Source organism: Crinia signifera, chromosome 4 (assembly GCF_055691185.1).
Source record: "Crinia signifera chromosome 4, ASM5569118v1, whole genome shotgun sequence".
Lineage (NCBI taxonomy): Eukaryota > Metazoa > Chordata > Amphibia > Anura > Myobatrachidae > Crinia > Crinia signifera.
In genome coordinates this window covers 223,946,283-223,970,545 of record NC_139220.1, presented here as the reverse complement: position 1 = coordinate 223,970,545, position 24,263 = coordinate 223,946,283, and the positions used below count along the sequence as shown (strand labels likewise).

General features: G+C 43.9%; 1 protein-coding gene across 4 annotated transcripts in view; it reads right to left on the bottom strand.

Annotated features, from left to right (window-relative positions):
* The window catches only part of RAB27A (RAB27A, member RAS oncogene family), a 117,435-nt gene that overhangs the window by 29,756 nt on the left and 63,416 nt on the right, over window positions 1–24,263 (bottom strand). For 3 of the 4 annotated variants that reach the window (XM_083183879.1, XM_083183876.1, XM_083183877.1), the window contains exon 3: window positions 8,944–9,115. In XM_083183879.1, coding sequence (XP_083040005.1) covers window positions 8,944–9,096 — 153 coding nt within the window. In that variant the 5' untranslated portion in view covers window positions 9,097–9,115. Of the gene's footprint in view, window positions 1–8,943; window positions 9,116–13,545; window positions 13,640–24,263 lie in introns of all 4 variants that reach the window. The other variant, XM_083183878.1, reaches the window with a different exon arrangement.

The window sequence follows — 24,263 nt, the reverse complement described above, 5'->3', positions numbered from 1 at the left end:
CGGGCCCGGTGCCTCGCTACGCTCGGCACACTAATTTAAAGTGTCGGGATTTCGGCGATTGGGATTCTGAACGCCGGGATCCCGACCGCCGGGATTTACACTGCATCCCAAATTTACTAAGATGGGATGTTGCCCATAGCAACCAATCAGACTATTTTACAGAAAGTGCAAAATAAATAGTAGAATCTGATTGGTTGCTATGGGCGACATCCCACCTTCCACAGAACTCCCATCCTAGTAAATGTACCTCAGTTTTTATGTATTTTGAGCACAAGCAATGTATTTTCCAAGTGTAGAATATGCCAGCTTAATTTGGAAATGCACCAATTTTATACAGTATACCTCAATGGGGGAAATAAAGGATGCAAGAATAATTTTTACTTGTGGTTTTGTGCTTTCCTTGGTCTATATTAGACACGTACACACAATAAATGGAAAGAAAACCAACACCCATAAGAATACAGTCTATGAATTTGGCTGTGGAGGCAAAAGGCCCCCATACACTATGCGATATGGGAACGATTTCACCCGATTCGGATGAATCGGGCAGTGAAATCGGCCCAAATCGCACTTGTAGACATCCCCTCCGATCCGATGCGCGGTCCCGTGCGAATCGGATTAGGGTCGGGAGGTCGGACGGAGCCGTGCGGGGGACAGCAGCGGGCGGGGGATGCCGGCTATAGAGAGCCAAGCAGGGGGAGGCTGCATATGGCGCCGGGCTGGAGGAAGCTGTGTTGTGGTGGGGTGACAGCGGGAGGCGAGCAGGGAGAACTTGATGACATGACGCGGGCAGCGCCGAGAGCCGGGAGAAACAGATAACTTAAAAAAAAAATGCCCATAGAGAGGACTAGCAAGCCATTGATTGGCTGAGACTTCTCTCAGCCAATCAGCGATTGGCTGAGAGAGGTCTCAGCCAATCAATGGCTTGCTAGTCATTTCTATGGGCGTTTTTTTTTCCAAGTTACCTGTTCCTCCCAGCTCCCGCCGCTGCCCTGCAGCCAGCGTCATGTCATCAAGTTCTCCCTGCTCGCCTCCTGCTGTCACCCCACCGCAACACAGCTTCCTCCTGCCCAGGTCCCTATGTAGCCACTCCCTGCTCGGCTCTCAATTAGCCGGCATCCCCCGCCCACTGCTGTCCCCCGCACGGCTCCCTCCTCCTGCAGCTCCCCGGGGACTGCATATGATAAATCCATGCGATTTATCATATGCAAACCTTGGCACATTAAGTGCCTAATCATGCTTTCCCCTCCCGGGGAGTATCCATTGGTCAGGAGCACTGTAATACCCCTTTCACATCACAAATTTCGGGTCCCACCAGGTATTTGGACGTGATTATTCCCGGGAGCGACCTGGCATTTGCCAGGTGAAGCTCCCCGCTGAGGTCATCAGGTGCAGGGGAGGAGACAGCGCTTGGGGATGACGCTGCCTCCTTCATATAGTGCGAACGGGAAGCAGGACGTTCGACCTAGGTTACCAGTTCACATTGTCCAGCAACCCAAGTAAAACCTTTCTTTTAAACCTGGATTCCCAGGTTGCTGGACCTGGGGTTTTTCAAAAGGCCCTTTCACATGGCACAGTAACCACGGCCGGACCCGGAATATTTGTATGGTTAGCATTACTGCCTCACAGTACTGAGGTCATGGGTTTGAATACCACCATGGAACTCTGGTGGGGGTTCAATTCCCACCATGGAACTCTAGTGGGGGTTCAATTCCCACCATCCCACCGTGCAGAGTTTGTATATTCTCCCCGTACTTGTGTGGGTTTCCTCCGGGTACTCCAGTTTCCTCCCACAATTTAAAAATATACTGGCAGGCTAATTGGCTCCCAACAAATTAACCCTAGAATGTATGTGTGTACATGTGCTAGGGAATATAGACTGTAAGCTCCACTGGGGCAGGGACTGATGTGAAATGTTCAAATATTCTCTGTAAAAGCACTGTGGAATATGTATGCGCTATATAAGAAACTGATAATAAATAAAATAAATATGCTAGAAGTCATTACTTATTGTGTATAGATGGGTGATTAGTGGAGACTAGCACAGTTTTTCAGAGTGTGACTGGCTCCACCATCTCTATGCCCTACACCCAGACCAGCAAGAAACTATGCTGGAGGAGAGAAAGCAATACGAACAAGGGGAGGATACAGAACATGAACTACAAACAAACATGCACACATGCAACCTACTGTAGCCAAATACTAAGTCACACTCAAGAGACATCTACCAATCTGCTGGATGAACAGCGCAGAGGTGGGCATCCAGCGTATCCTATGGATTCAGAAAATGGGATTTATTGGTTAAGTACCAAAATCCTGTTTTCTCCTTCATCCATAGGATACGTTGGGTGTCATTACTTATTGGGACATCCCAGAGCCTTCCACACGGACTTGAGAGCATTCAGAATCGTGCTAGATAGCGTGGACAAACTAACTGTCCGCCGCTACAAAAGTGGCAAATTTACAAAAACTTTATAAATAGGTGGGTTAACCCACCTAAGTAACAGCACAAAACAACTGTAAAAGTAGAATCACCCCAGGTAGCTACTCAGAAAGAACCCACCAAATGATGATTTGAATGAGCACAAACCAAAGCAGTCACCAGAGAAGAAGCTGCAGTGTAAGCCTGATAAATCGCATACCTCAACCAACAAGCAATAGATTGACTTGAAGCTTGTTTGCCTTGTACAGTACAAACAGAGAATCTGTCCTGTCTACATAGATATGTAGAACTCATACCCCAGCCAACGACTTGTAGAAGCTAAATTCCAAGACAACACTGGTACCACAATAGGCTGATTTTTGTGGAAAGCCAATACCACCTTTGGGAGAAAAAAAAAATTCTGATGGGTACGAGCTCCCAACTCAGATAGCAGAAGCGAGAGCAAGCAACAAGGCTGTCTTCCAGGGCAGATACTTCAACTCCGTAGATTCTAAAGGCTCAAATAATGGCGACTGCAAAAATTGTACCAAAAAGGAGGTCCCACTGAGCAGTAAGAGTAGAAAAAGGCAGTTGAAGCCTGGTGACCCCCTGGAGAAAAGTCTGCACATCACGTAGCATCGCTAGACGTCTCTGGAATAACAAAAAAATAGACATAGCTGAAACCTGCACTTTTAGTGAACCAAGCAGCAGAGTCGCCTTGAAACCAGAGTGCTGAAAACAGAGTAGATGACTCAGTTTAAAGGTAATGGCTGGAAGTTGACATTTTTCAAACCAGAGAATATACGGCTTACTCGCACTGATCATGGTTGGAATAACCTCTAATGGAATTCCCCATTTCCTTAGGACTGTGTGTTCAACAACCATGCCATCAAACGCAGCCACCTTCAGTCTTGATAAATGAAAGGCCTTGTTGAAGCAGATCCTCTCGAAGGGGTAGAGTCCAGGGTGCGTCAGAGTAGCAACATATAATTGTGTACCACGACCTGCAAGGCAAATCCGTGGCAACCAAAATTACTGCCACCATGTCTTTCTTCGGACTCCGTGGGAAGGGAGGAAACACAGAAGTCAGGTGAAAACGGTCATGGCGCCATCAAGGCATCCACCGCCAGAGCCCCCTGGTCCCTATTCCTGAAGTAGTACAGAGAAAGCTGCCTGGAGGCCATGAGCTCTATTTGAGGGAGAACCAAATGAACTGCCAACTGCTGAAACACCTCCTGGTGAAGGGACCATTCCCCGGGATGAAAATCCTGTCTGCTGAGGTAATCAGCCTCCCAGTTTTCCATCTCTGGAATAAACACTGGATAGTGCTGGGGAAAATAGTTCTGCCCAGCTGATGATAGGTCTCACTTCCCTCATTGTAGCTCTTCTCTATGCTCCGCCCTGTTTGTTTATCTATGCCACCGCTGTGGTGTTGTCTGACTGTATTTGTATGGCCCGGCCTCTAAGAAGAGGATCAGCGCCACACAGAGCTCTGTAAATCACTTTCAACTTGAAGACATTTATGGGAAGAGTGCATTCCAAAGATGACCAGAGACCTTGAAACCTGTGTTCCAGCATCACAGCTCCACCGCCGCAAAGGCTGGCATCTGTCATGTGGAGGATCCAATCTTGAAGACCTAATTGATGGCCTTTTCGCAGATTGTCGTCCTTTAACCACCACAAGAGAGAGTCTTATCTGTGGGGATAGACAGAACAGCTGTTAAAGAAACAGATGAGATCCCAACCACTGGGATAGGAGACCCAATTAAAAGGTCCTGAAATGGAACCTTGCGTACTGTGTTGCTTCAAATGCTGCAACCATTTTTCACCAACAGCCTGATGGACAGATGCACCGAGACTCTCCTTAGAAGCAAAACCTGGTGGACAAAGGTCTGAATTGCCTGCACTTTGTCTCCAGAGAGATAAACTATGACGGACTGTGTCCAAAACCATACCCAGAAACAGAATTCGCTGGGTCGGAACCAGTTGGGATTTGTTAAAATGTATTATCCAACCATGTTGTGACAATATCTGATGAGTTAAAATTTAAACTGTAATGAAGAGCCTCTAAAGTAGGAGCCTTCAGGAGCAGGTTGTCCAGATAGGGTATTATATTCACCCCTTGGATTTGCAAGTGAGCTATTATCACTGATATTACCTTGGTGAATACCAGAGGAGCAGTGGAAAACGCCTAGAACTGATCCTGAGATAACAATACTATGAACCGGAAGAACTTACAAGTATCTGGAGTTTCACCTTAACAATAAACTGGACTGGTCCAATAACTGTGCTGCTCTGTATAGGAAGGGGCAGAGTAGACTTTATCTGCTGAGGAGACAGAGGTCATTTGGAGTGCAGGGAGCGCTCCTGAAGACCTTCTTCAACTGTAGTGGCATCGCCCATATTCTATGGAGTGGTCTGCTGGGGCAACAGTGTTTCAACAGCCAACAATAAGCGGCTAAACAGTCTAGTAAGGAAGGCCAGTTGAGCATTCTAGGAATGCCTTTGGATTCTGTTAAAATAGTGGGTGAGAGGAGAATGATCAGCAAGATAACATTATTGGATAATGCTTCACACCCTCTCAAAACATTTTTGACGGATCTGTGTAGCACTTTCAGTGAGATTCAGTATGAAATCCCGGCGGTCGGGATCCCGGCGGTCAAAATCCCGACAGGGGGGGGGGGGGGAACGTGGATCGCCCCCCCTTGCGGGCTCGCTGCGCTCGCCACGCAGTGGGCCCGGTGCCTCGCTACGCTCGGCATGCTAATTTATTTTCTCCACGGAGGGAGAAAGTTTCGGGATTTCGGCGGTCGGGATTCTGAACGCCGGGATTTAAACTGCATCCCTTTCAGTGATAGGTTGCTTCACCCTCAATGCTCAAAAGGAGAGATATCGCAGATCTTTTCTTCCTGCTGCAATTAGAATGTACAACTGTCATGGGGCGGGATGTATTAAAATACATCGCCGCCCTTCGCGCCCCCCCCGCCGCGATGCCGCCGCATATGTACTAACATATGCGGCTGGCATCGCGATGCGGTGACGGAGGCCCCCCGCGATACCTGTACTGTGGTCTGCGGGGGGTCTCCGTCACCTCCCAGCCGGCTTCTGCAGCTTTCACACCGGGGACAGCTAAGCAAGCTGTCCCCGGCGCTTCCTCCTCCCCCTGCAGCCGGAAGGACGTCCGGCTGCGTTGCTAGGGGGAGGAAGGGCTTACCTTCCGGGGTCCAGGAGGACCTGCAAGAAGGTAAGCCCAAGGGAGGGGGGAAAGGGGGGGGCGGCGAGGCAGCGGGTTGCGGCGACGCGGCGAAAAGAAGCCCATAGGCTTCTATAGGGTATCGCCACCCAAAGGTGGCGATACCCTGCCCTGCGAAACCGCTGCGAACGGGTTTTAGTACATAGGAAAATGCGGTAAAACGGGGGTTTTACCGCATTTTCCCTTTAGTACATCTCGCCCATGGTCTGAAGAAGACCTACATGTTCTTAGATTCTTAAGTTGATATTGTTTGGATCTTATCATGTGTGTTCTTATTATTATGCTATAACTCTTATCTGTACTTGAACCTTGCTGTAACAATTGCAAATTTCTCCATTGTGAGACGAATAAAGGAATTCTATCTATAATTTTGATAGTGCTTCCAGATTGGAATGTGCAGATAGGCCTCCTTGATGTCTAACATGAGGAACTCCTCTTCATCTAGGCTAGCGATGACAGAGCACAAAGATTCCAACTTGAACCTGAAGAGTCTCAAAAAAGGATGCAGAGATTTCAGATTCTAAACGGTATGGACCGAGCCATACGGCTTGAAGACCACAAACTAGGCTTGCGTAAAACCCCTAGTTTCTTTGTCGAGACAGAACGGACACCAGAACGCCTGTTGACAACAATTTGTCTATGGCTCCCTGCACCAGCTGATGTTTTTCCTCTGAAACTGAAAAAACGGTCTTGAAGAAACGAGGTGGAGGTATGGTCTACAACTACAACCTGTACCTTCCAACAATGATATCGATAACCCACGCATCTGAGCTGGTTCGTTCCCAAAATTACCTGAAATTCTTAAAGCGCACTCCCACTCTGGGATCCCCAGGTGAGAACGGCGAGAATTCCCCAAAACAGCGAGACCTGCGGCTAATGCAGGAAACTCGCTGTTTTTAGCCGCGAGTCTCACTGCTTCTGGAGCAGCATACGCCAATTCCCCCTCGCTTTAAAAAAACGGAGCGAGGAGGAATTGGCGTATGAGGGGGTGCATTGAATACTGACAGCGAATACTGACCTGCTCGTTGTCACCACTCGCCCATGGCATCGAATACACCCCTCTGACTCTCTCTGCAGTACAGAAGGGAGTAGGCATTTTTAGAATCAGAGAGTGAAGAAGGGGGACTCTTTCGAGTCTTACTTATGGCAACTTTAACTGACTTGGCTAAGGACTAAGCTAATGCAGGTTCAGTTGTGCATAGATATTAGTCACAACCGTAGTTAATGCAGATAACCATGCAGGCATCTGTCATGAGATCCAGAGGGCCGCTGTGACGAGAAATTACACTCACATACTGCACAAAATTGTGAAACACCCTGTGATGTCTGTGTAAACTTTGCCTAACAAGCTTTGCATTTCTGAGACTTGGGCACAGAAACTTTACTAATCATTGTACCAGACAGTATCAACACACACAAGAACACTTAAATAACTCTATATGGGGAGAGAGGAGCACAGCCACAAGCCCCAATGCTGTAACAATCTCGATTTGTAATACAAATATATATATATATATATATATATATATATATATATATATATATATATATATATATATATAAATAAAAAGTGCAGTGTACAGACCATAGTCACATTTGTTTCAGTGTATAAGACGTTGTCTGCAGCTGAGAAGGGAGTAGACAGCCAGTTCTGCTGCAGTTGGCTTTTAAAAACGCCGCTGCCTCATGGTACAAAGCTCCTACAAGGAAGCTCCGTCCCGCTCAGCTCGCGTGGGAGCATACAATGGCATGCTGCGATGCGCTGGCAATCCCTTGTGCAACCTGGATTGCCAGCGATTACGTCACCTCTGTAATGTGGCTGTTTGCCTCCGCTGGTAGCCTGCAGGGGGATAGAGACTGCAGCAAGCTGTGCCTCTTCTTCCCCTATTACAGAGGAACAGACACAAGAAACCCCGGAAGCCTTAACCGCTGCTGACCTTTAGTCCCGCTGCTGGTGGCTCCATCTCTGCTGGATGTGAGGACCCCAGGGAGAGTTCTCCCTCAACCTGGAATTCAGGCTCTAAACCCCACAGGGTGGATCTGGATTCCCCCAGCAGCTCCCTTGATGCAGACTGATAGTGGGTCAACACTGTCAAGCTGTTGTAGTTAGATTTAAAAAAAATAAAGAAAAGAAAAAAGAAAATAAGAAATGTTCCCTTTGGAGCTCCAGAGGACGTGACCGTCCCTCCTTGGCATGTTTCTAAAACTGGTGTGGGGTATAGAGGGGGAGGAGCCTGGCACCACTAATCACCCATCTATAATCAATAAGTAATGACTCCCAGAATATCCTATTGATAAAAGAAAAACAAATACAATTCGGAAAGCTTTCACAGGAGAAAAAACATAAATGCAAACACTGCAGTAATACCAGGGAATGATCAGTAAATGACAGCAGGGCAGCTCGCTGTAGCTAGTCAGCGGACAATAATGCGTCGCTGGGGAAGACACACCAGCTCTTTATGGTTCCATTGTATGGGCAAGCAGCCAGTGTAAAGCTGGGTAGACATTAGACAATGGCCCTTATTCTGGTTCACTCACAAAGGCAAATTCCTTCTCAAATGGACAAAACCATGTGCACTGCAGATAAGAGGTTACTTGTGCAGAGAGAGTTAGATTTGGTGGGGTTTTACTTCAAAGTGAGATTGATATTGCAGTGTAAAAATAAAAAACAGTCAGTATTTTCCCTGCACAGAAACAAAATAACTCACCCAAATCTAAATCTCTCTGCACATATTACATCTGCCCCCCTGCAGTGCACATGGTTTTGTCAATTTGAGAAGGAATTTGCCTTTGCGAGTGAACCAGAATACGGGTCAATAATTTGTCTAATCCAGCAGATTGGACTGAAATATTGGGTGTATTGTCTAGTGTTTACTGGCTATGTCGCTGACTATGTGCACTCCAGCATCACGTACTGTAGCACAGATGGAAGACATTACTAGCGAGGGCCATGCCGCCACCAGCACCCTGTCACTGGCGGCATCAGCACGTTGAATGCACTTGCCGATGCTGGATAGCCATCTTGTTGGGCACACACATCACCTAGTGTGTACCTAGGTTTTATAGTAATGGAAGGGAAGGAGGAGACAGAAAAAGTTTTGCTTTGGATATACAGGTGGGGAAGGAGTGTTAAAAGGGCTTTACAAGAGTGAACAAGCCCCCCTCCCCTAATAAACCATGCACATAGTGTTGGAAAACTGGAAAATATCCTGAGACGTTACATGGATGAAGACAAAGTTTTGCACACACAAGAACTAATAAATCTCACCACTCTCTTTTCCCGGAAGTCTATGCCTACTGTGGTGATGAACTTGGAATTGAATTTTCCATCTGTATATTGGAAGAGGAAGCTGGTTTTTCCAACGCCGGAGTCTCCCAGGGCTAGGAACTTGATGAGGTAGTCATAGTCCCCATCAAACATTGTGAAATGTGGTTGTGACCTGCAATAAACAAAAACACAGAAAATGTTAACAAATCTTTTCATTGGCTCAAGTAAAGCATTCTCATCTCAAGCACAAAAGGAAATACTCTTAGTACCACAGAGGCAGCATATCAGATACAGTATTTTCTATGCTGCCAAAATTGGCACATTTTATATAAGGAATAACATTTGTCAACAATTTTCTAGAAGAGCTGATGCTGAGGTGTAGTCACCTGCTGTGCACAATATTCTCTATCTTCACCGGTGATTAAACGCTTTTTGCAGGTAAAAACCTGCAACAATTATTATTATTTACAGTTTCTTATATAGTGCAGCATATTTCGTTGCGCTTTACAATTGGAGACAACAGTGATTAAATAAACTGGGTAGATACTAACTGACATGGAGGTAGGAGGGCCCTGCTCACAAGTTTTTAATAGGAGGGGTACATGATGATAGAATTCCATAGCATGGCAGTCCCATCAGATTACAAGACAGTCCTGATGGGATGCAATTAGATATAAATGCTACTGGAATTTGTGTGGGGGTCCTGAATATAATAAGCTTGCCTGAAGAGGTGAGTTTTCAGGGAATGCATGAAAGTTTAGAGGCTGGAGAAGAGTCTTGTTCTTGCAAGCTAGGCAGAGTAGCTGTCCATGTTGAGCTCGATAACACAATGGCTTCATTCCCATGAAACTGTACTGTATTGCCTTCATTGAAGGTGAACATTCTAATTAAATCAGGACAGTTTCCAGAAAACCTGCAGAATAGTTATAGGTAAAATATATTTTTCTCACAACCAGTTTCTTTTATTTCATGGGTCAACATTCCCCTCCCTCCCCCCCAACCAATGTTAAATTATGGGTTTATTGCATTTATGATAAAACCATAAAAACTGTATCCAGGTTATCAATAACCTGGTTACAACTTATTGAATAACTACAAACCAAACTAGGTTATATTTAAATTTTTTAATCCAAAGTCTGAGCTCTGAGCAGTGCGCGCACACTACCCATTTATCTGTGGCTTATAGAGCAGGAGAGTATAATCTCCTCAAGTAACCCAAACAAGTCATGTTTAGCAGCGTTCCCTGTGTATGAGCATGATGTAATCCCTCACCTGGATATAGCTACAGTAGGTTCATTCTGTTAAATACAGGTATAAAAGATAAGCTTTTATAGATCAAAAGGTAGATAAAATATAATAATATGCAAGAAGATTACAGGGATTGTAAACCTCTTAACATAAATTTCTAGATTGCAGATCTGACTCCGAAGAGTCACTTAATGTAATCAGGGGCTGATTCGGAGATGGGAGCAGAGAAAAAAAAAAGCAAGTAACTTTGGGCTCGCTCAGCCATTTTGTAATGTGACGGGGCAAATACATGCATGGTAAATGCTTGCTGACTTTCCATCTATCATGTGAAGTTTATATGACTGTATGTGTGGGTGTGGTTCACTAGGTTGACAGTCAATAACTTGACCACTATTGGTCGACAGGCAGAAGGTCAGCACATGGAAAAGTTCAACATGCATTAGATTGCCAATAGGTCAACACAAGGAAAATATCGGCATTCGTTTTTCTGTTTTTCTGGCTCCTGTCCACATAGGTCGACGTGGACACTGTCTTCAGTGTGCCATGGCCCCCTCAGAGATCACTGCGCTCGCCACACTATTATATTCTCCCTCTATGCCAGGGATGGGGAACCTTTGGCCCTACAGCTATTGTTGATCTACACATTCCAGCATGCCATGCTACAGTTTCTCTATTTGGTGATGCTAAATGGAAATCGCTCATTGCGATCCGAATATGGCTCCAGCCCTAATGGTCGGGGTTTGCGCATTTCTGCGCATGTGGAAACCCCGGCAGCAAATGGCTTTGGTGAGATACACACTCACAGGGCTGAGTGCTGCGGGAGGGCCGGGGGCGAGGAGAGGAATGCCCAGCATTTTATGGGCATCGCCATGAAAATGCAGGGTGTTCCCCTGTAGAAGCAGGCAGGGTAATGCCTGTTTGGGGCAGGCAGCTGATGTCACGTGACCGTATAGACTCACTTATTACCGGGGGGGCACGTTCGTATGGGCAGTGTTTTGGGGCTCGCTAGGCAGAGAATGTATGTTGCCTAGCGAGCCAACCTGAATCAGGTTACAAAACAAGTCCCTACAACACCAGATTGTACAGTCTAGGTATGGGAAAGTGGAAGATCCCAATGCAATAAGGTCTTTGGCAGCAGATATGCAGTGCACATAATGCACAGTGGAAGATCACTTGCTAAGGAGATATCATTCTATCTTACCCTGCCTGAGCGATAGCAATATATTAGAAGGCCAGGCAGTCGGAGATTTGAATACTTCTGATCTTATATTGTACATGGGTGAAGTAGCCGATGTGCTTCACCCTGTAAAGCAAGCTCAAATTTTGGTGCTTTTACAAAGTACAAACAGCGCTAAGTGTACATTAAATTAAAAAAGTAAACACTAAAATAGATCATTGAAATTACTTTTACAGTTTAGAAAACGTTATGGTTTATCATTCTATGTATACATGTATACCATTCTATGTATACATTCACATGTATACCACATGTACACTGCATGTATACCATACAACAACAAAAAAATCCCACTGAAGTGGCGACATCACAGAGTTGATAGAGGAGTGTCAGGCCACAGTGACACAAATTGACACTGGAATGATAAAAAAAAAAAAAAAAGTAACCCAAATAGAAGACACTGAAAATGGACTGCCCATATTATTTACCTACTTGTGGATGCTAAGTATAGTTTAATCCCAAATCTGCTAAATGGGTAAAAAGTACTGCCAGAAGAGAGATTGCATTCCTTTTTCTGTACCACACATTGCCTTGTTGGATGGCATCTTCCAACATCTCCTTCCCACTGCCAACAGCAGCAAAAAACCTTTGGGTTTAGTTTGCACTGGGTGTTTTCACTGATAATGCAGCAAGGTTTATAAACCTTATGGTTCATGTTCTTCAATGGTTTTTAATCTAAGGGGAATTCAATTACTACCGAAGGATGCAAATTGCCTTTGCCGCAGCATTAAAACACCAGCAACGGCAGGGCAGTCCAAGTCGCACTCTTTCGCTGGCCAAATTTGAACCACTTGATTGAGCATATTCTGCCACAGTAAAGTGCAGCGGATGACTTGGAAGTTTTGTTGAAGACAGATGTAAAATGCACGGATCACACAAAAAGAATGAGGTAAGATTCCACATGTAGGTATCAGCACTTGTCTTTCCTGCCCTCAAGAACACTCACACGCTCTCTAAGGAAATTTATTTGATCTCATATCAAAATAAAGGCATATTAATTAAGGTGTTGTGGTGACATCACATAAACTTATTGTGCTGGTAGACCAGCGACAGTGTCCCTGTCTTCCGTAATATGCACAACTACTAAAGAGGATTTTGCTTATCTATTGTGAAAAATAACGCAAAAATAAAATAATTATAGATCTGACCAGTGCATGGCTATATTATTATTATAGTAACTTAATGAGAGCACTTCTACCCTCAGTAATAGGACATATACACCATTCATTTTGGGAGTAATTTCACAGACTGTACACAAACACAGTAGGGATGAATATATTCATGAGAAAAGTGCGGCTGTGACAAATTGTTAATGGTTAACTCACAGTTACAAAACGAGTTAAACAACAACTAAAAAGTAGCCTTAAGACTCTTAAAGTGGAGCTTAGAAAGTCTTCCAAATAGCTTTGAAATTAAAGGACATCAAAACAGGCTGCTCTGCCTCTAAATTATATGTATGCTGCTCATTTACAGCATTGATAGATTACAAAGATCAGGTAAATTACTATTTACAGTCCATTAACCACATTAAAGAAGAAAACAGAATGGAGAATGGCTGGACTGTATGCAGCAGACCTGAAGAGAATTCATGTGCTATAGTTTAGTATTCATTATTTGCAAAATAAACAATTAAAGATGGCAATAGCAAATTGCCATACATAGAATACATTTATTTTTTATTATGTATTAACAGTTATTTATATAGCGCACACGTATTCTGCACCGCTTCACAGAGAATATTTTAACATATCAGTCCCTGTCCCAGTGGAGCTTATATATTCCCTACCACATGTATACACATTCATTAAATGTTGTTGGTAGCCAAATAAACTGTATATATTTTGGGCTGTGGGAAAAAACCAGAGTACCCAGAGGAAACCCACACAAGTGCGGGGAGAATATACAAACTCCACACAATTACGGCCATGGTGGGAATCAAACCCATGACCTCAGTGCTGTGAGGCATGTCTACAACTTGGAAACAAATGCACTGTGGCACTGGTGAACTCACCAACTAAGATGGATGGTCTCTTTACAATGTGATATTATTCTGAAGAACAAAGCAGTTTAGGTTATGCGGAATTTTCTTTTTAGACAAGGCTCCAGCCTTGCAATACCTTATTTATTATTTGTATGCTCAGGTTTTCACTCTGTATTTATCATCTGCGTTCATCCAGAAAAAATGTCAGTTTTGCAAAAACATCTTCCGAGCTAAATGACAAATCACATAAAAAGGTGGAGTCTTGCATGTATTTTAGGTGCCAAATCACTCATTTTACTACTGGTGTTAGCAGTTTATATGATTCAATTCCCACCCACACTACTGAGTCATTTTACCACCACCGCTTCATTGCATATTATGAGACCAAGGTCTTTGAAAAGAAGTAACCTTTATGTTCACACACGCAAGTACAGTATGTAGATACTTTCAGACATGAACCATTTCCCATGCTGCATAACGCTGTTTTCCCCATTCATCCTACTACTGCTCCAGTATCGTTAGGTTGGGGCAGAATGCCAAAACCACCTAGGTTAATGTAATTGGAAAAGAGACTGGAATAAACATGGCGTGAACAGCACAATATCAAAATACATTCTCCATTTATTGCGTTTCTTTTGGGGGGTTCATTAAAGAGCTTTTGCCGCTTTAAAGATAACTCCCCTTACCAATAACATAGTGCTTTGTTCACAAGTCCTTTTAAAGCCTCTGTGCCTGATGTCCACTGCAGTAGTAAGCAGTGAGGTGCCAATGGTGCCACATACAGCCTCTGTTCCATAGTGCGTGGAACCCCAAATAAAGTACTAATAATGGTAAATTATATTATATGGACTTTCCTCGCATTCATTTGTTTTTTTTATATTAATGTCTAATGTGGAGGTCCCCTACATGATATAATGTACAGTTTACCTGGTGTTATCTCACACAGGTGATGGCACCCATTACACACGATAAAGTAATGTTATGGTTACATGTGTTACTGGATAGCAGGATTTAACTTGTAGAAGGTCAGCGTTTACTATGTAAAGAGCCTCCATGTAGTGTATCTGTTTGCAGAGTGCACTGAGGCAAATCATTCTGTACAAATATCATATTCCCAGCCCTGCACAGATCAGGGAGATCAAAAACACAGAAAGAAGAAAAAACTAGAGAATACACATCTCTGTGACAGACCCAGGATTAGATCAGAATATGACCTGAATCTGGATTTAGGTGCTTTAGGAGACACAGTGCGTGGTATGTAGGTACTGAGAAATGCGGCAGTATAGTACTTCATATAATATAGTAAACGGTACAACTCACCTCCACTATGGACCAGGGAAGGAGAATCCCAGCTGCACTGTAATCTAAAAGGTGGATGTTTAGTAGATGTGTTTTCTCGCTCCACCTGTTTAGCACACAGTGAGCAGCCTACGTGTCACCTGCTTGCACTAATGTCGGTGTGAGCTGAAGGTGTGCCTGATGTCTAAGCTTACAGGAAAGGGCAGCTGTGCAGGTGTCAGGAAAACTCAAGAAATGGGGACATTTCTTGTACACTTCCCTTTCAAAATCTATATTTATTTCAGGAACTTTTGTTATATAAAGTGTTAGTCTATATTCCCTTTTCTGCTCCTGAATTATATATAGGTTTTGTGAAAAGTATTCCAAGCAGCCCCAAGATAAGGATTTTGTCTCTTTTCCAGGCAGAATTTGCCAAGTTGGCATCTGCCCAAATGACAGATACAATCTTGTGTATTTCTGTGTGTACACGCTGGCTGGGAAAGGTCCCACATAAAAGGAAATGTTCTACTGCTTATGTAAACTTGCTACTATTTTTCTTTGTGGGGGGACGGGGACACCATCAATTGTTTAAAGAGGTATAAACAGTCCTGCATCTGTATGCTCACTAGATTGGTTGGTTTTTTTTTAATCCCTTAAAATCCTCCATCCGCAGAGGACTTGCATTCTTTGCATTGTTCCGAATTAAAAATAAAAGGGTGTAAATGTAGCGTTCAAGCACTGGCACGACATAGGCATTTCTGATTCATCTAAAGTTTTTGACCCAGAAGGACATATCCTATCCTTTAGCCAACTCCAAACTATGTACAATATACCACACAAACAATTCTTCATGTACCTACAACTCAGGCATTATGTAAATTCCTTACGTGAAATCCCACCAACAGCACCAAACTCCAGAAGTCCCGACTCACTACACACTTTATTGGCCACATGTGTAAAAACTAAATACCGTATTGGTTCACTTTATAATATGTTGAAAGACCAGACTACGAATGATAGATGGGGTAAACTCTACACAATGGACACGTTCTATACCCTCACTCCCTTCCCCACAATCCATAAGCAAGAACTATGAATCATCTATGAAAACATTAAGCTCAGCTTATTTACAGGAGACATACTTCTGCACCATACACATGGCCTACATCTCACCAGCCATATATGCACATTTTGCCGATTCAAATACGGGCCACTGCCCCAAATGCAACATCACATCTGCGTCATACTTCCACTGCTTCTGGGAGTGTGGCTATGTAAAAAAGTTTTGGAATAAACTTATCAACTACATCAATGTCACATTTGGGATAAAGGTGGACTTGGACCCTGTGTCCTGCCTATTGCTAAATTTTGGCAATTGGAACCTAGGAAAAACCCCTATAAATTCTATAAAATTACTAACGGTGATAATGACTGTTGCAAAAAAAAAACAATACTCGCTCATTGGATATCCAAATCTTCCCCGACGATTAACGAGGTGCACTGCAAACTGTTACAACTTATGTACTTTGATAGAAAGTCTAGGCTTGCTAACCATGCCAGGAATACTCCTTCCTTTTTTTAAAAAATGGGGACCTTTCATTGCCACTTTAGAACCTGACATCCAAAATCAGATCGATAAACTGTTATCATAGCAGGTTTGGCAACATGCTAAACCCCACGAAGGTTAAGTCTAAGACTCTGACATATCTAGGAAAACTCGTTCTGCGAAGAACTTCCAATGCTATATTACTCCACCCTTTAGGATTCTCTGGTACCCCCCTCCTTTCCCCAATCTCCTTGCCTCAATCCTTAACCCCTATTCTTCTTCTCCAATGTGTTTATTCCTTAGTGTCTACATGTCCCACGGTTTAATTGTCTTGGTTTAAATGATGTCTGCAACATAAATTATTAGACTATCGTTATGTATATGTTAAACAGAATATATCTGATAGAAGGAATGTTACTAGTTATGACATCAATGTAAAAAGTGGTTCCGGGTGGTTTATACACACGATATGATGGGTTTCAACACATATGGTAACTTAGAATAACATCAGAGATCAACCCCCACCATTGTGACAAAGTTACCTCAGAAGAATCTGTTTGAGGTTGGTCTCTATGTTAACGTTTCTCCCCTCCTCCCCCCTTCATTTCTCTGAAGTGTTCCATTTAGACCCGTGGTTACAAAACCCTGACTAACGTTAGCCCACCTCCTCAGAATGTCTCCGGAACACACCCTCTCCATTAATGATGTTGTTTATGGTTGTATTCTTTTTCGTTCATGTTGATACCTGAATACCAGATTTAAATGTGCACGTTGATCGTGCAATAACATGCATGTAAAAAGACGAGTTGAAATGATTTGACTTGATATATTATTGTACTTTATTGAAAAAAAAACTAATAAAAATAACATTCAAAAATAAATAAATAAATGGGTGTAAAGCTGGGTACACACTATCCGATTTGTATGAATGCTATTCATGACAATTATATAATTAACGATGTTGTGCATATCGTTCAGTGTGTACCCATTATATTGTTAACGATGCACGCTTCTGTAGTTAGTAACCCCGATCATCTGAACATGCAGTCCAATCTGACTATATAGTCAATGACTGCATGTTCAGAGGGGGTCTCAGGTGTCACTAGCATGGCCAAATAGCAAAACTGGGATGTGTAGTTCAACAACTGGTGGGCCGAAGGTTCCCCATCCCTGTTTTAAAACAAAAAGTTACCCTCTTATATTATCGTCCAAGTTCCCATGCCCTTACAAACTACTTGAGACTTGCCTACAATTAGCTACCATATTGTAACTAACATTAGTAATTTGGCCCAATTCAGTCCAGCTTTCCTTCCAAACACTCCACAGAGAAAGCGCTGACTAAACTAGTAAATAATCTGGTCACTGCAAAGTTTAAAGGCCATTACTTATTCTTCTACATCACTATTTACACCGTTGACCACCGTCTTCTAATACAATCACTAGGTTTAAAGAACACAGCCCTTCCTGTGTTCTCATCATACGGTACCAACCAATTGCTCTTTCAGTGTACACTTCTCTGAAGTCACCTCCTTGTCCTTCCCTACATTTGGCGTACCACATGGCTCAGTCTTAAATCCTCTGCCTTTCCCAATCTGTACCACATCTCTTAGCAAACTAATCAGCTCTTTTTGATTTCAGCAGAATATGTATGCAGAAACTATTCAAATCTACCCATCGACCCCAGATTTGTCACTATCTGTGTTAGTGTTCTGCCATTTAATCCTTGAGGTCATCTCATTACCTCAAACAAACATAATATTTCCAAAACAAATTTCATTATATTTCCACCGATAAATAATAGTTGCATCATGATCTGTATCATTTAAAGAACTCAACAACCATTTCTACTGCACAAACTCGCTGCTAAGGGGTCATCCTTCTCTCTGAACTGTCCTTTGCTCCCCACATTCAATCAGTCTCAAAATCATGTTACATTCATCTAAAAAAATGGATCCAAAATACAACCCAACCTTATACAAAAATCTGCAAAAGCTATAGTCCAATGCTCTCATCTCCAGCATTGATTATTGCAATAGTATTATTACTGGTCTTGCCAAAAAAAGACTCACCACTACAATCCATTCTGTATGCAGCTGCATGGCTAATCTTCCTTGCTAGACGTTACTCATCTGCCAATCCAAATGGGGAGTCCCTCCTTTGTTACCTATATTCTACCCTTTTCAATATAAAATACCTTTACGCATGGGAAATGGAGTACTAGTGACAAAAGTCACTAGTACAGCTGTATTCAGTGTAATAATTCAATATTTGAAATATTCTGAATACATATAATAAATTTATTAAAAACTTAATTCATAAAAAACATAATTAACAATTTGAAGCGCACTTCATCAATATACTTAAACAGACCATACAAGACAAATATAAACACATAACATAAAATAAAGACTGTCACCTTTAGTATAAAAATATTATGAGGCTTAAAAAATAGCTTAGTTGGACGCAGGTATTCAGATCTCATATGATCCTTAATTAACTAATTGAGGCAAAAATGCTCATAGTTACCAGTCTCGCAATGTAACATTGATCTTCCAATGGCTGTGATGGTAAAAACCTTTTAAGGTAAAAGTTGTAGTCCCTTTCTTTACCAGAGATGCACTCCGGACAGTATGGATAGTTATCCTTTAGCCAAAGGGTATTGGACTGAAGCTGCCAGAGACTGTCGGTCCCAGTGGTGCTCCTGGTTTGCTGGCGGTGACCGGACTGCAGGGCTTAGTGTACGCGTTTCTACAGGAACATTTAATACAGTGTCCCTTCTCCTGGAATCTAAAAAAATGTATTTTCCCCATTCAACGCTGAGAAACATAACGCAGTGCTGTGGTTGATCTTCATTTATACTTGAAGACACATCTGGGGGTCCCAATCATTACTGTCATGCAAAGCAGACCAGCAGTGAAAAGGTGTTCAAAAGGAAGGGAGAGAGAACAGAGTTCCCCAACTTGTTGGAATCGCTATAAAAGGTCCTGTCATGGGCTGCTGTCTAGCTAAAGTTCCAAATATGGAGAGGCATATACCAAATATGGACAGGCATGGCCATAGGAAAATATTTCCAATTGACAAGAATCTTAAGATTCTACCTTGCACTGGAACACATGCAGCTTTCTGAATGAACAGGTAAAAAAATTATAATGGTCTATTTAAATATTCCAGATATACTGGTTTATTTTCTATGTATTGTAAATTTTACACAGAATTCGGTACTCTTTACCTAGAAGGGCGCCCATCGCGGGCATTGAATGCACTAAAAAAAAATCGGGTGCGATGCGACCGACGCGATGCCCACGATTTCCCATAGGGAACAATGTTAAATGTCCCAATTGACCCGATTTTCCTGTTCAATGTCTCAATTGACCCGATTTTTCCATAGGAAACAATGTTAAATGGGCCACAGAGGCCAAATAGGCACCCTGAAGTGTGAAATGGCCCCACAATTGTTAACGCCACCCCACGATCAACGTCAACCCGAAGCGTGGCGAGCGCAGCGAGCCCGCGAGGGGCGGCAGTACGCGTCCTACGACCTTTTCATACCCCCACTATCCACGTCGGCGTGGAGTTGAGAATAGAAAGTGTGGCGAGCGCAGCGAGCCACCGAGCCCGAAGCGTGGCGAGCGCAGCAAGCCCCGCGTGGGGACGCGGATACCTTCACAGGTATCCGCGTCCCCTCGCGGGCTTCACAGCTGTCCGCGTGCGCTCGCCACGCTTCGGGCTCGGTGGCTCGCTGCGCTCGCCAAACTTTCTATTCTCAACTCCACGCTGACGTGGATAGTGGGGGTATGAAAAGGTCGTAGGACGCGGGCTCGCTGCGCTCGCCACGCTTCGGGTTGACGTTGATCGTGGGGTGGCGTTAACAATTGTGGAGGCCATTTCACACTTCAGGGTGCCTATTTGTCCTCTGTGGGCCATTTAACATTGTTTCCTATGGAAAAATCGGGTCAATTGAGACATTGAACAGGAAAATCGGGTCAATTGGGACATTTAACATTGTTCCCTATGGGAAATCGCGGGCATCGCGTCGGTCGCATCGCACCCGATTATTTAGTGCATTCAACGCGATTTTTTACTAACGATGCCCACGATCAAAATCGTGGGCGCCCTTCTAGGTAAAGAGTACCCAGAATTCTTGTTTCCATTACCATACCTGCCACACTGGAGGCATCTGCCTTGTTGGTTGAACTAGTACACATAGGAATGCAGCCACCTATTCACTACAAACCAATGACAATACTGAGTGATCTGACAAAGTGACATACTGCATGCTTGTGACTGTAAAGGTCCCCACATACACTAGTCCAACTTGTCCTAAGGACAAGTCAGACCAGTTTGCCCTTGAAAGACCCCCAGCAGCTCCCCGGGAGGCTCGCTTGCAATTTGGCACTTGATGTGCCATTTTTACGTGCAATAAATCACATGCAATGTATTTACTCCCGGGTAGTTGCGGCGGCGGAGGGCAGGCAGCGGGGTCAGGGCAATGGCATCCCGGTAGCAGCAGCTGGGATCTTGTATAGCTATTTGCCGAGCGGGTAGTACTGCTGAAATTGAAAACATTTTGAAAGGACTGGACGGACACAGATTGGCTGAGAGATTCAGGTCCGGCCAGTCTTTTCAAAAGGTTTTCAAATTCAGCAGCGCGCCATGCAAATAGAGTTACAAGCTCCCAGCTGCCCCTGCCCAGATTACCACTGCCTGGACCCCGCTGCTGCACATAGGTGTGTGACAGCGGTGCTTCACCTCTGGCACACACCTACGGATCAGCCCAACACATCATGGGTGCTAACCAGCACCCGCGATGTGCCGCTGATGGATCCGATCTGACAGATTGAACCTGCAGCAGTTTCAATCTGTAAGGTCCAACCCAATGTGCACAGGACCGCACATCGGGTTGGATGAGGTGTCAAACACATCCGATTTGGGCCTATTCCTGGATCCATCTGTATCTGGCCAAATCGTCCCAAATTGGTCAAGTATATGGGCACCTTAAGCTCTGCTTACCCATTAGATGCCTCTACTGTGACCAGAAAACCACTGTACCTAAATATAAGGAGAAAAGGCCATATCAAATGGTCAACCTTTGTTCATTTAGAACTTCACTGAATGGTCATATAACAGAAAGACAATTTTAACCCCTTCCCGCCGCAGCCCGTTTTTGCCTTCCTGACAGAGCCCTTTTTTTCAAATCTGACATGTATCACTTAAGTGGGGATAACTTTTTTTTGCTTTTACTTATCCCAGTGATTTTGAGATTGTTTTCTCATGACACATTGTACTTCAAATTAGTGGTAAATTTGGGTGGATACAGTCTGTTTTTTTTTTTTTTTTTTAATATTCGATTTTTATTCAAATTTTTGAAATACATGGGTATGAAGGGGAAAACAAACACAGGAAAAAAGCAAGGGTGGAAAGGTACAGGGTTATGCAAACATTTTTGATACAGGTAATGAACATATATATGTCAGGTACAGGGTTGTATAAACATACATTCAAATTCACAGAGTTAAGGTTAGATATTAGGTATGAATTTTAACATTTACAGGCCTCAGGGGGGGGTCGGGGAGTGTAGTACAGATAGATCGATAGGGTTGGTGCTGGAGGATAAGTGGGGGCGGCCCGATCTCTCCCTGTAGGTGCTCCAGCCAAACCATTTCATGTGTATAGATGTTGGTATGGGGGAGTATTTCACATCTGCTGTCTCAAATAGATAATGTTTATGGACCTTATTTTCGATCATTTGTATGTTAGGAATGTCGGGTGACTTCCAGAGTTGGGCTATAGATGCTTTAGCGGCTATCAGAATGTGGCCTATAAGGTATCTCTCGTTATCCGACAGAGCACCCGGGCGATAATGAAATAGGGCAAGAAGAGGGTCTAACTGTATGTCCCGACCCAGTACCGAGGTAATGAGGTATGCGATCTCTTTCCATAGTGGACGGAGAACTGGGCAGGACCAAAACACGTGTAGGATATTGCCCACCATTCCACATCTCCTCCAGCATTGTGAAGAGACACTAGGCCAGAACTTGTTTAGCCGGGCCGGGGTGAGGTACGCTCTATGTACTAGTTTATAGTACATTTCTGCGTGGTTTACACACTTTGATACTTTAAAACATGAGTGAAAAATGGATTTCCATATTTCATCTGAAAATGTGTTTGGTAAGTCTGTCTCCCATTTAACTTGCGAAGGGAATTTATTTCCCAGCTTTTCCGTGATCAGGCATTGGTACCAGCGGGATATACCTCCTTTTGTGGACCGAGACTCCAAAAGGGAGAGTATTATTTTCGGTATGGCAAGGTGGGCAGGGGGTTTGGGAATGTAATCATGAAGCCAATGCCTGATTTGGAGGTATTTGTAGAAGTCCTGCTTTGGGACGTGGAATCGCAGCTGGAGGTGTGAGAATGGGACCACGATTCCATCTGACAGGACGTCTTGCAACGTCAGCAGACCCAACTCAGACCAAGTGTCTATATTCAGGTCTGGGATTAGGGCTGCAATAGAGCGTAGGGACAGTTGTGGAGAGGGCAATAGAATATCGTCTCTGGAGGCGACCAATCTATGCCATGTTGTTAGGGTGGAATGGATGGCTTTACACTTTGCAAGCTTGGATGCAATAGCAGATGGTGGCAATCTAAGCAGGTCAGCAAGGTCAAGTGGGGTCAATATAGCTCTTTCGATCAACACCCAGGGTTTCGCTGTGTCCCCTGTGAGCCAGTCCCTTATTTGATTAAGAATGCATGCCGAGTGGTACTTCTCTAGATCAGGGTAAGCAAGGCCCCCCTCATTTTTAGCGAAGGCCAGAATCTTTTTTGCTATTTTGGGTTTCGCTCCCTTCCATATATACGCTGAGAGTATTCTATTAAATTTTTTACAGAGCACTGAGGGGAGGGACCGGGGGATAGTTCGGAAGAGGTACATTAACTTGGGTAAGAGCACCATTTTTGCAGCTGCTATGCGTCCCACCCAGGACACCTCATTCATCATCCATTCTTTCGTGAGTGTTTCGAAAGCCCGCAGTAGCGGGTTATAGTTAAGGTCCAGAATGTTATTATCTTTAGCCAGGTTAATACCCAAATATTTAATGGCGTTGGATTTCCATGTGTATTTATACTTGTCTTTCAAGCGATTGACTACCGTTTCATGTATACCAATAGGGAGGGCCTCAGTCTTAGAGGTATTAAGCTTGTAAAATGATATCTTTGAGTAATTGTCAAGGATGTTGTGCAGGTGGGGGAGAGATGTCTCTGGGTCGAGGAGGCACAGCAGCACGTCGTCAGCGAACAAACTAATTTTATGGGGGGTTCCTCCTATAACAGGTCCAAGAATTGCATTCTGCGTTCTAATACATTCAGCTAGTGGCTCAATGGCCAAGGCGAAGATCAAGGGAGAGAGAGGGCATCCCTGTCGGGTGCCGTTCGTTATGTCAAATTGAGTCGATTGACAGCCGTTGGAGAACACCCTCGCCGATGGGAAGGAGTATAAAGCAAATATGGATTGGAGTATCCTACCCGCAAAGCCAAAATGCCGCAGGGTAGTCTGTAGATAGTCCCAGTGTAGTCTATCAAATGCTTTTTCCGCATCTAATGATAAGACTAGTAGCGCCTGTTTTTGCCTCTGGCAGAATTCCATGATGTCTATTACTCTGCGCGTATTGTCTGACGCTTGCCTGCCTAGCACGAATCCCACCTGATCTGGATTGACCAGGCCGGGCAAAAGGGGGGAGATTCGGTTGGCAATCAACTTAGCAAATAATTTAACATCTACGTTTAGAAGTGCGATGGGTCTATAGTTTTGTACGGCTGTGGGGGCCTTACCTGGTTTGGGGATGGTGACAATACGAGCCTCCAACATTTCTTTGGGGAAGTTGGTGGAATTGGACGCTTCGTTAAAAACTGATGTCAAGGTTGGGGCTAATGTGTTTTTAAATTTCCTATAAAAGTTAGAAGGGAATCCATCAGGGCCGGGTGCTTTATCTAATGGAAGAGCGTCAATGGCGGTTTCAACCTCTTCAATTGTCCAA